Raw genomic sequence first — 11,690 nt, 5'->3', positions numbered from 1 at the left:
CCCTTTGTCCTAAATGGAGAGAATGGACACAAAAACAATATACTACCCCCATTTCCCAGAAATGTTATATGAACCATTATTTACCACTTCTTCAACTTCACTTTTCCCCTGAACTTGCCTGTAGTCATCCGAATTGTTTTTACTTTCATTTTGTCTTCTTCCAAGTTAGAGCTATTAATGGCTCTGGCTGACAGAGCCATTAATAGAAGAATGGCAAGACAGACAGAATCCACAAATTGAGTAAACTATTTCTGAAAGTTTTTTTTTTTTAATAACAGGAATTACCTCAGAACTATTCTGTGAAATGTGGCTATTTTTTTAAATATGATTCTTTTTTTTAATAACTTTATTTTGTTTCTATGTGGTGCTGAGAATTGAACCCAGTGCCTCACGCGCGCTACCACTTACTTGAGCCACATCCCCAGCCCGACTATTTGTATTTTTTAACTATCAAAAGGAAGTGATAACTTTTAAGTATAGAAAAGTGTGATTTGAGAGGCGGGGATAATTTGCACTTTAAGACTGTAACTTTTATATAATTAGTAATTTAGTACTAAGAACAGTAAATTGACATCTTGGTTTTTTTCATTTCAAAAATGTCCTCTTTAATACTGAGAACTAACTCCTATCCAAATAAATGTACTCTTTTCTGTTTCTTAAGTAATGAAAGATATACTAAACAAAGGGATAATTATATTTGAAGTTGAACAATTTTCCCTAAACAGGCTAAGCCCATGGAAAACCCAAACTGAGGAATGAAACATTTTTGACATTAAAATATTCAACAGAATCCTGTTTTACTTGATAAAATTAATCTTCTAATAAAATATTTTTTAAAAGGATGAAATAGCTATCATTCCATTTATTCTGGCAATTATTATGTCAATAGTGATGAAGACAATACTGGTTTTAAATTATTGCTCTAAGATAGATGGCTAGCATTCTTTTCCAGTAATACCATTAGTGGGCTCTTTCAAATTGTTGCCTAATGGGCTCACAATCTCAAAAAAAAATTTTTTTTTTTTTTTTTTTTTAGGAAAATCAGGGTCTTTTCTTTCAGAGTAGGATTCATATTATCCTTTAAAAATAAATTAACATGTTATCTATAGATTAGTGGACTTTCTTACAGGATGAAAAAAAAAACTAGTTTTAAGTTTGTCTAGGAAAGGTATTTGGGAAGTAAGTCTTGGTGTATTTTCAGAAAAAAAAAAAAAAACCAAAATGTCAATTTACTATGCTTAAACTCATGTATTTCAGTTCTAAATTCATGTGGGACAGAAGTATTTGTCTGGTTTGAGGTTAGATTTCCCATTTCAGTTTTGCTACTATGTCATACACATTTAAAGACCCTAAAATCCTATGCATCTGTTCCCATCTGTAATGACCATGCGGATACTATTTCAGAGGTCTTCTGAGAAGCTGAGTCATCTAGTAAGTATTTGTTTACTTACTATGTAAGTGAATTGGGGGAGTACACAGAAATAAGTTGTTCATGGATTGCTTAAAATCTAATAATGAAGTTGAAAATATTCTTATAACCCTTGAAGAATTAGATTGAAGTTTTGTCTTTTCTAAATAGAGAAAATGATTTTTAAAATTCCCACATCATTCACTTTTGGTTTTGGTGGTACTAGGGATTGAACCTGGGGCCTGTGCTTGCCTACCAAGAGCTCTATCACTGAGCTACATAACTAGCACTGCTCCCACAATTTTTTCTTAATTTTTAATTTGCAACAGGGTCTCAGTTGCCCAAACTGGCCTTTAGCTTGTGATCATCCTGCCTCAGCCCCCCAAGTATGTGTCATTTTGCCTGGTTCACTTGGTTCTTTGAGCAGTATGATTCTTAGAGGCTGTTCACTCTTCAGTTAACTTGAATCATTTGGGAAAATATGACACAACACTGTACTGATTAACACTTTGGCCTTAACATTTAGTTTTACTCAGTGCTACATATGGACAAACTCCTGATCATTTGGAAGCTGAAAAGGAGGGAAAGAGGTGAGTAGACACTACAGATCATGCGGCTTTTACTAGTTTTTAAGCACAGCTAGATTATTTTAACCTTAATTTTTTTTTTTTTAAACCATAATTTCCAGGACGAAAATCTTTAATTGCAAGGATAGGAAAGCTATTTCTGCAGTTTATCAGTGAGGATGTTTTCTTTTATCAATGAGAAGACGTAGTTTATAAGTAAGTTTTAAAATTATTCTTGTTGTTGCTTGTATTACAGCAATTTAATATAATCTGAGGTCTGTAATTGCAATGATTTGATGTTAATATGGGACATTTTATTCCAAACCATGAGTGTCCAAAATATTTTGCTAAGATGCCATTGTATGTGGCTGGAGCAGGCAAAAGTAGCCATAGGCTTGGTTTTAGTAATTTAAACAATAATTAACCTATTTGAGGTGGAACTGAGAGCTAAACTAAAATTTCTGGATGGTGCTAACAATTGCCTTTATGCATTTCCCACTTCATACTGACTTTCCAGAAAGGAGGGTGGTTTGAGGTACTGTTCTCCTCATCTTTTAATCTCAAGTGTAGTATCTCCTCCTAAACCATGCATTCAGCTCCAGACATATTTCCATGTGGTACATGAATTGTTATAATGGTCATCACAGTATGATTTTTTTTCCCCTGCAGGAGGCACTTAGCAACAATACCCTTAATCAGCATTGTCTGTGACATTAGCTTATCCAACAGAAAACAAGTTCTTTTTGTTTGTTTTAATTTTAAAAAAATACATATTTCCCATAAAGTAATGCATGCATGTGCAAAAAGTGTTTAGTAGTGGGGAAGGAATGGTCACAGAAGACAGTCTTAATTTTCATAGTATATTCTTTAATTCTTATTGATTTCCAGATCTAAGGCTGTCATAAAAGCCAGTGTGGCTACCATACTGTATAGCAGGGGATAAAGAATTGTATAAAATCAGCTTTAAAACCTGTTTTAAGACAATTTATTAGAACAAAGGCAATGAGATGGCAGGGTAGCAAAAAGGAAGGTGGGGTGGGGTAGCCCTTGTAAAGGACCAAAGACAAAGTAAGTAATAGCTACAGTGCTGAAATTTCATTACATTCTAATAAGGACTGTATGCCTGATAACCAAGTGGTAATTCCGAAGTTTAGTAGTTTTGCAACATTTTTAGGAAACACATAATATTAACATGTTTTTAATAAGGCATTGTAAGAGTGATATGATTACTGTAATCCTTTAAAATAGCCTTGGTCCATTTCAAAAGATCAACAATAAATTTTAAAAAATCAAGAGGAAAGAAAAATAAGTTGTATGTCCCACCCCAAATACATAAGAACCACTTGCTGGCATTTGTTTTGTATTTTAAAGGCCTTGGAATAAGATGGGCCAGATTTTCAAAGGCAATTAATAGCTTGTACAAGTACTTGATTCATTTGATTTTAGCACCAAGGAAAATAAGAGTCAGTATCCCATGGAAGACACAGTGGGTTTTTCCTCTACTTCTCAAATTGCACAACTTTTACCAGGCCAGGATATATAAGCATGCATCCTGTTGCCCTGCTAGGAGTCTAAAATGATTTTAAGTTTTAAAATGGCTGCTCAGATTACACCAGCAGAGTTCTTTCCCTTTAAGACAGGATGGCAATGAACACTATTAAGTATCAATTTCTTTAATCAAAAACAAAAATCTCCTTTAAGGAATAGTTACTTTCCTGGTCCTTCTTAACCTATCTTGTAAATTCTCTATTGCAATATGTGTTTGCCAGTTATGTTGGTGTTCCTCAAGAGAATATCCTCCAGGTATGCCTGATCTATTTCTATTTCCTTAATGGTAAAGTATGCCTACTTTACATAGTACCATGGGTTTCCTCTTTATTTTTTCTTTTTGCTATAACTTGTTTATCAAGGCAGAGTGTATGTTTAGATCAAGAAAAAACTGACAAGCATATCTTAAAACGTACATTTCTTAACCTGAGTAACATCTGAAAACCTAAGATTTTATTACATTTTCCACTGAAGTCAGTGTTGGTGCTTACCTAAGAACTTACAATGTCAATTTTGACACAAATCATGTCCCTCAGTACACATGTATTTTTCAAAAGAAAATAAGTCGTATTAAAGTAATATTTTCTTATACGCTGACATTTTTATAGCAAATTGAAAATTCTGAGTAAACTGAAGGTATTTCTAATGACAAAATAAATATAGTATATGTAGGTAGCTTACATGTTTCTTAGTGTAAAGGCAGCAGTGAATTTGCATCTTGCAACGGATCTGTAAATCTAGTTGCTTTTTTCCTGGAATTTCATATAGTGTCTTACCATACCATGTTCCACAGGCTAGAAAACATTTTTTGGCATCAGTCTATGCAGAAGCCTCTGATGAGCTATTTTCCCCAAATGACATGTATTTTTCCAACTTTCCCAGAAAAATACAAAAATTTTATCAACCACTTTTACTGAACAAAAATGTTACTACTAATTGCTCTTTTAATTTTTACTCTAACAAATTCTTTATAAAAGTTTTGATATCTGATGTTTTTGAATTGCACACTCATAGAATATAACTGGATAAAATATACTAGATGATTTCAAAAGATCAATCTTAGTATCTGAATCATTTGGCACATCCTTAATAATATCCACAATAAAATCAGTAAAAATAAAACAATTTTCAAAGAATTCATACATGCTGGAATCTTAGTAAAAGGAGCTGCTAATGCAAAGATGAGGAGGTTCTGCTCATCTTACTAGTTACACGCTTTTCTCCTCATGGAGTAACTGAGGCTTTCTGGTTTGTTTGTGGAACTTTTGTTTGTAGGAAAGCATAAACATAGGGCCAAATCTTGTTGGTTTCTGTTCCAGAAAATGTTTCCAACACCCCTTTTTTCCTAAAGGAAAAACAAAACAAAAATGAAAAACACAGGTCTCAATCTTCCTAATGAGGTTTTCAAAGCTTTTCTGTAAAACATGACAGTATAGATTTAGGAGTCTCATAAGTATAGATCTAGGTGATTAAGAGAAAGAATTTGGCTAGGCACTGGAGAAGCCTACATTTTAGTTTCAGCTTTGCCCCATAGCATACAGAAATGGGCATTTACAAAATAATAGCAGCTGTCATTATTGACTGTGTACGGTGTGTTAAAACCTCTGTTAAATGCTTTATAGCTAATTCATTCAGTAATTTCCAAAACTCAAATTTTCTTACTGTTGACAAAATTGTCTCTTTTATAAAGTGACTTAATCCAGATCACTAAGTTGGTAATAGATTTCCAAACGGGGACCGTCAGACACCAGAATAGCCATTGGCTTTTTTTGTTCATTAAAGTCTTTTGCAAAAAGAGCTTTCTAGGGGCTGGGGATGTGGCTCAAGCGGTAACGTGCTCGCCTGGCATGCGTGGAGCGCTGGGGTCGATCCTCAGCACCACATAAAAATAAAAGATGTTGTGTCCACCCAAAACTGAAAAAGAAATATTAAAAAAATTCTCTCTCTCTCTCTCTCTCTCTCTCTCTCTCTCTCTCTCTCTCTCTCTCTCTCTCTCTCTCTTTTAAAAAAGGAGCTTTCCAATACTGGATTATCTCTCATTTTGCTGAGTTTTATTTTTTTCCTCTACGCTACCCTTGTGAACTTTAACAGAAAGGGGAATAGAAAGTGTTAAGTTTTATTGTTTTTCTTATTTTCATCATTTCTCCCCTGGAAAGATTTGTCTTTCTTATACTGGATCAGCAGTGAAGAGTAAGAAGCAGAATCCTGCGATTGCTTCTCAACCCATAGAGATTAGTCCAGAGAGTGTGACACTCTTGCTAATATCCCTTTACCAATCCATGCATACTCATGTATACACACTGGCTCAAAGGTTGCATAAAAGCAAATGAAAAACTCTACTCTTTATAGGATCACTGATACCTCTGTTAAACCCTCTTACTAGGTTTTCAGAGTTCTTGAAACCCCATAAGATTATGATAGTTAACACCCACTGTTTTTTTTGGTAAGAAATATTTGCTACCAGAGAAATTATATTCAAACAGTATTCTTTGCATATCAGAAGTCTTAAGCTTCTAAATTCACAGGAATTTAGTAGCTTTCAAGAGAACAACTTTCTTAATGATATAAGCCTCATGAAGACCTACTTTAAAAATCAAGCCACAATGTCACAAGTGGGTTAATTGCTGAGAGCACAACTAAAGGTACCTATTCAATCCTAAAGCTGTTACCTTGGATGAACATTTGTCATTTTTTGTGAAATAAAATGGAACCAGTTCAAAAAAATTAGTCCTCCAAAGAGTAAGAGCATCCTGCTATTTTTAAACATAGGCTAATTACTCCATAAATGTCCCATGGCTGAAAGGAGTTTTAAAATACAATAACCACTGTGGGCATTTTAATATAACAATGTTGTAACTGAAGTCCTTATGGTACCACTTTCAATTTTTAGTGAAATCCAACTTTAGTTTTATGTGTGAGAACTCAGAAGGAGAAGCTTGAATTAACAGCAAGAGGTAGCAAAAGCCAGAAGTCTTGAAAGAAAAAACTAGTATCTCTGGAGTGGGGGGATTGAATCCAGGGGTGCTTTATCACTGAGACACATCTCTAACCTTTTTTTTTTTCCTTCAATTTTGAGAGGAGGTCTCCTTAAGTTGCTTAGGGTCTTGCTAAGTTGTTGAGGCTTGCCTCGGGGGACTTGATCCTGCCTCAGCTTCCCAAGTCACTGGGATTATAGGTGTACCACTACTGGCACTAGGATCTCTCAAGATAAGGACCTGCTTCATTTCTGTAAGATTTTCCTCATTTTGGCATAACTAATCCCAGTAGGACTAGTTCTCTATTCAGAGCCTTGCAGTAATGTTATCTGCCCAACAACAGTAATAATCTCCCCAACCAAAGTCCATGAGGTTCAGGTGAGACTGAACCTCATTTCCCATATTCAAGAATGACAAAGTCACAGTAATCTCTGCCAATCACAAGATTTTTGCTGGCAAAAAAAAAAAAAAAAAAAAAAAAAAGGCTCTTTTCTGTTGGGGTAATTGAACTGGTAGGAGATAAGCTAGAGTACTGAGCTGCCACACAGAGGGAGCCACACTGAGGCTTGATGGCGTTTCTTCAACACCTGGACCCAGCCATCTACTTACCTTTAGACTTTTTAGGTATATGACCAATAAATTCTGTTTTTTTTCAATATTTTTTTAGTTGTTGATGGAACTTTATTTCATTTATTTATATGCAGGACTAAGAATTGAACCCAGTGCCTCGCACATGTTAGGCAAGCACTCTACCACTGAGATACCCAGCCCCCAATTCTGCTTTTCTTAAGTCAGTGTGGATTAGGTTACTGTACCACATCGAATGATAAACAGTGCTTTCAGCTTTCCACTTCACCCATATACAGAAGGTGAGCTGCTTGGGGCCTGACAGGAACTGAATCTATTTGTGTGGACCAAGGGCTAATAATCACCGACACTGGGTGATTTAGTAATAGACACCAGGATTGCTTTGAGTCTTTTCACATCCTCTTTGTTCCCTTAAGCCTATATAGTGGTATTATTTCACATTGCCTGATTTTATAATAAGGATTTTTGTATTGTAAGGTTAAATACCTTGCCCAGGGCCACAGCTTGTAATCTTTGGAGCCAGGCTCATTATATAAATCACAAAATTATAATAACTACTATAAAAAGTGAATTACCAGCTATTTTGTAATTTTGCCCTCCAGAAATAACTATTAAAATGGTTTGAAGACTATTGCTTCAGTTTTTACTGCATACTTGCCCCAATTATAACAATAACTACAACCATAATAATAGTTAATATTTATGTAGTGCTTACTATGTGTCATGCACCATTTTAAGAATTAACACATATTAACTCATGTTCAAGCCTGTATTCTCATTCCCATTTTATAGAGGAGAAAACAGGCAAGGGTTAAGCAAGGGGTTAAGGCCAAATTAATTAAATGATGAGCTGAAACTTGAACTTGTTCTGGCTCCAGAGCCTATGCTCTCACAAAACTGGACTGTTTTGACAATCATTATTTAGTAAGACAGTGAATAAGAGGGAAGCAGTCATTCTCTATAAGGAGAAGGAAAGCTGACTAAAGAAACAGGACTCTGGGCTGGGGATGTGGCTCAAGTGGTAGCGCGCTTGCCTGGCATGCGCAGGGCGCTAGGTTCGAACCTCAGCACCACATTAAAAAAATAGATAAAGATGTTGTGTCCACTGAAAACTAAAAAATATTAAAAAATTATCTCTTAAAAAGAAACAGGACTTTTTCTTAGCCTGCATCAAATATTAACTCAGTATAGTTCCCATTCTGTGTATGAACTCCTTGAAGAGTATACCAAAATTATTAACCACGCCAGGAGCAGTGATAAACATCTGTAATCCCAACTACTTGAGAGGCTGAGGCAGGAGGATCTCAAGTTCAATGATAGCCTCAGCACCTCAGTGAGACACTCAGCAATTTAGTGAGACCTTAAAGCAAAATTTTTAAAAAGGTGGAGGATACTGGGAATATATCTCAGTGGTTAAGACCCCTGGACTCAATCCCCAATACCAAAAAAACCCACTTGATTTATTAGACAAATTCACAATCGGTGGGTCAGATGTCAATTGAGAGTCTCCTGTACTAAAGCAACTTCTGTTGGCACATACAGTGGGCAGGTTTGCCTCCACAGCACTCATTCCAGTCCTCTCTCCACTACATAGCAGAGTTTAGGGTGAGAGTGATCACTTCTAGCTCCGGGTGTGGACTAACTGGTATAATCCCTCCCAGCCAAGTGACTGGTAATCCAGGCCTACAACAGTTAGTGCCTGGATTCCATGACCACAGTGGCTGTTCAATTGGTTTAATCTGAGGGATATTCAGAACTTTTGTTCACTAGGAAGAGGTTACTCCTCAGCCTTTCATGAAAGAGGAAGCCCTGGCTGTTCTAGCTAATGTCTGCAACCATGCAGGAAACCTGAGGACAAAGTAAAGACACAAAAGAAGGCAAAGCTAAGACAATGGCAAACCTTTGGTCAGACCTAAGAGTGACTGAAATCCAGCCTACCTTCTGGACTTCTCTTTGTACTAGCTAATACATTTTCTTTGTTGCTTAAGCCAATTTGAATTGTGTCTTCTGGAATTTTAGCATATCCAATTGTAAAGTATGGAAAATCAAAAACCCCATGCTTCAAAATGCAAGAGAAGTTCTCAAAAGCAAGAACTCACTGATAATACTCCAAAACTGGCTCCGTTTGTGCTTCATAAGCCTTCAGTCTCTTGATCACTGTGTCTGGTCTATCATCCTCACGCTGAATCAGAGGCTCTCCCGTCAGATCATCTATGCCCTAAACAGTAGTTAGAAGACTGGTATTAAATATCATAATCTTTAAAGGAAATTTTTATAAGTACTTCAGTTAATCTCTGTTCAAGCACCAATTACAAAAATATGTTAACTTCTAAACAAACAATCCTGCCCAAAGACAGACCATTGCAACACAGAGCCAAGAGAAACTAGGATTATTTCTGTAGTACTATAGTTTGGATCTGGAATGATCCCCAAAGGTCCATGTGTTAAAGGATTAGTCCTAGCTCATGACACTATTGGGAAGTAGTGATACCTTTAAGAGGTGGGGCTTAGTGGAAGGTCTTAGTCATTGGGGGTTTGCCTTGGAAAGGGACTGTAGGACCCTGGTCTCTTCCTATCTCTTTCACTTCCCCATCTTTGTTCTACCATGTGTTCCCCACTATGATTTGTTGCCTCACCACAGGCCCAAAAGCAATGGGCCAATGGACTGAAACCTTCAAAATTGTGAGCCAAAATCTTTCTTCCTTGTAAAGCTGATTATCTCAGATATTTGTTACAATAGGGGAAGGCTAGCACAGAAAGTAGAAAGTGACACAGTATCAGTCACCTTAATAAAAAGATTTTCTAACCAACCTCTAAACAATTTCATACACACACATACAGATTCAGCTATACACTGAGAACCTCAACTGTCAGTGCTACAAATCCCTCCTGCCTCTTCTCCTAACTCATTTCCTGGCACAAAGTAGGAATTGAACACATACTTTTGATTGAGTAACAAACCCCTGTTGCTCCTGGAATGACTTTACTACCAACCGGAATGGACTACAAGTAACCTGAAAATATACCCTCAGGAATTTTGGTCAGGTACAAGATTTCCAAGTTCACAAACTTTATGACCATGCAGGCAAAAGGACTCAAGGACAGTCTGCCATATGTCCACTCCACTACAACTACTCACCACAGTTTTAGGAGGGTTGAATTCAATGTTGTAGACTCGGCCACTGGCTGGATGAATCCAGCGAGCAGTGAGGCGGTGTTTAATGATCTCAAAGGGCACATTCAGGTTGATTACTGTGTCTATCTGATAAACTTTATCCAGGGCTTCTGCCTGTGGAAGTGTCCTTGGAAAACCTTTAGAAAGTTAAAAAAAATGAAGGGAGAGAGGAAAGGAGAAAGAAAGAACAAAAATTAACATTGGGATGTTGGAAGCCAGGCTTGGTGGCCCACACCTATAATCCCAGTGGCTCCAGAGTTTTAAGGCAGGAGAATCACAAAGCTCAAAGCCTGCCTCAACAATTTACCTAAGCAATTTAGTGAGAGACCTTGTTTCAAACTAATAAATAAAAAAGGGGTTGGGGATGTAGCTCAGTGGTTAAGTACCCCTAGGTTCAATCCCTGATATTAAAAAAAAAAATGCTGGGCAATCTAAACAAAAGAAATACCATAGGCAGCTTGATCATAGATGTAATACAACTGTACTAATTAATTTTTTTGAGAGTGTGGGTCATGGGATCCCTAGATATTTGGTCAAACATTCTGGGTATATATGAAAGGGTATTTTTTTTTAATGAGATTAACATTTAAACAGGTAGACTGAATAAAGTATATTGCCCTCTAAAGTATATTGGCCTTACCAATCAGTTTGAAGGTTTGAATAGAACAGAAGGCTGATCTTCTCAAGTACCTTCTGCCTGACTGCCATCTTATTAGGACATTCACACTTTCATGCCTTTGAACAAAAGCTGAACTCATCACCTTCACTCAGAACCTCAAAAGGCTTTTTTGGAATGTGACAGAAAACAAAGTAGAGGAATAAACCCTAACAGATAACCAATTTATAAAGCAGCCCTAATCCCCAAACCTGAAATCCTATGATGCTCAGAAAGTCAGATTTCAGAGCTTTTTGAATTTTGAGTTTTTAGATTAGGGATGCTCAAATAGTAGTCTATGCAAATATCCCAAAATACAAAAAAAAACTGAAATCTGAAACACTTCTGGATCCCAGCATTTCACATACAAGATACTCAACTGGTATAGCTAAAGTAGTTTAAACAATGTGGTTCAAAAAAAAAAAAAACAGAGAAAGGCAAATTGTAACTGGTTAGTGAATACAGAAACAGATACAAGTATAGGGAATTTAAAATAATATTTTGATCCCCAAATTTTTGACTTTGCAGTGTTGTTACTAAGGACATTTTGGTTAGAACACCAGGAAAAATTTAAATTGGTAAAAAGGAATACTTTACAAAAGTGACAAAGATTAAAAGTGTACATGCAATAATTTGTTAGAGCTAAAAATACATTTTCTTATTAGCACTGAAAGATGGAAAAAATTTCCTGTGACCTAGACTTTATATAGCTAAAACAGCAATTATAATGGATAAAACTATACCCAAGAAATCCAGATTTGGGGTAAATAGCCCC

The 11,690-nt window shown here is 36.2% G+C and overlaps 1 protein-coding gene across 4 annotated transcripts in view; it reads right to left on the bottom strand.

Annotated features, from left to right (window-relative positions):
* Positions 1 to 2,820: 2,820 nt before the first annotated feature.
* Positions 2,821 to 11,690, bottom strand: part of AK3 (adenylate kinase 3) — a 29,184-nt gene continuing 20,314 nt past the window's right edge. For all 4 annotated transcript variants that reach the window (XM_081279662.1, XM_081279660.1, XM_081279659.1 and 1 more), the window contains exons 3-5: positions 10,225 to 10,397; positions 9,185 to 9,303; positions 2,821 to 4,867 (exon numbers count right to left, since the gene is read on the bottom strand). In XM_081279662.1, coding sequence (XP_081135788.1) covers positions 4,747 to 4,867; positions 9,185 to 9,303; positions 10,225 to 10,397 — 413 coding nt within the window. In that variant the 3' untranslated portion in view covers positions 2,821 to 4,746. The remainder of the gene's footprint in view (positions 4,868 to 9,184; positions 9,304 to 10,224; positions 10,398 to 11,690) is intronic.

The sequence above is a fragment of the Spermophilus citellus genome (assembly GCF_964194105.1).
Source record: "Spermophilus citellus genome assembly, chromosome: 2".
In the NCBI taxonomy this organism is placed as follows: domain Eukaryota; kingdom Metazoa; phylum Chordata; class Mammalia; order Rodentia; family Sciuridae; genus Spermophilus; species Spermophilus citellus.
Note: the sequence above shows the minus strand (reverse complement) of the source record. Positions and strands in the feature narration are given on the sequence as shown.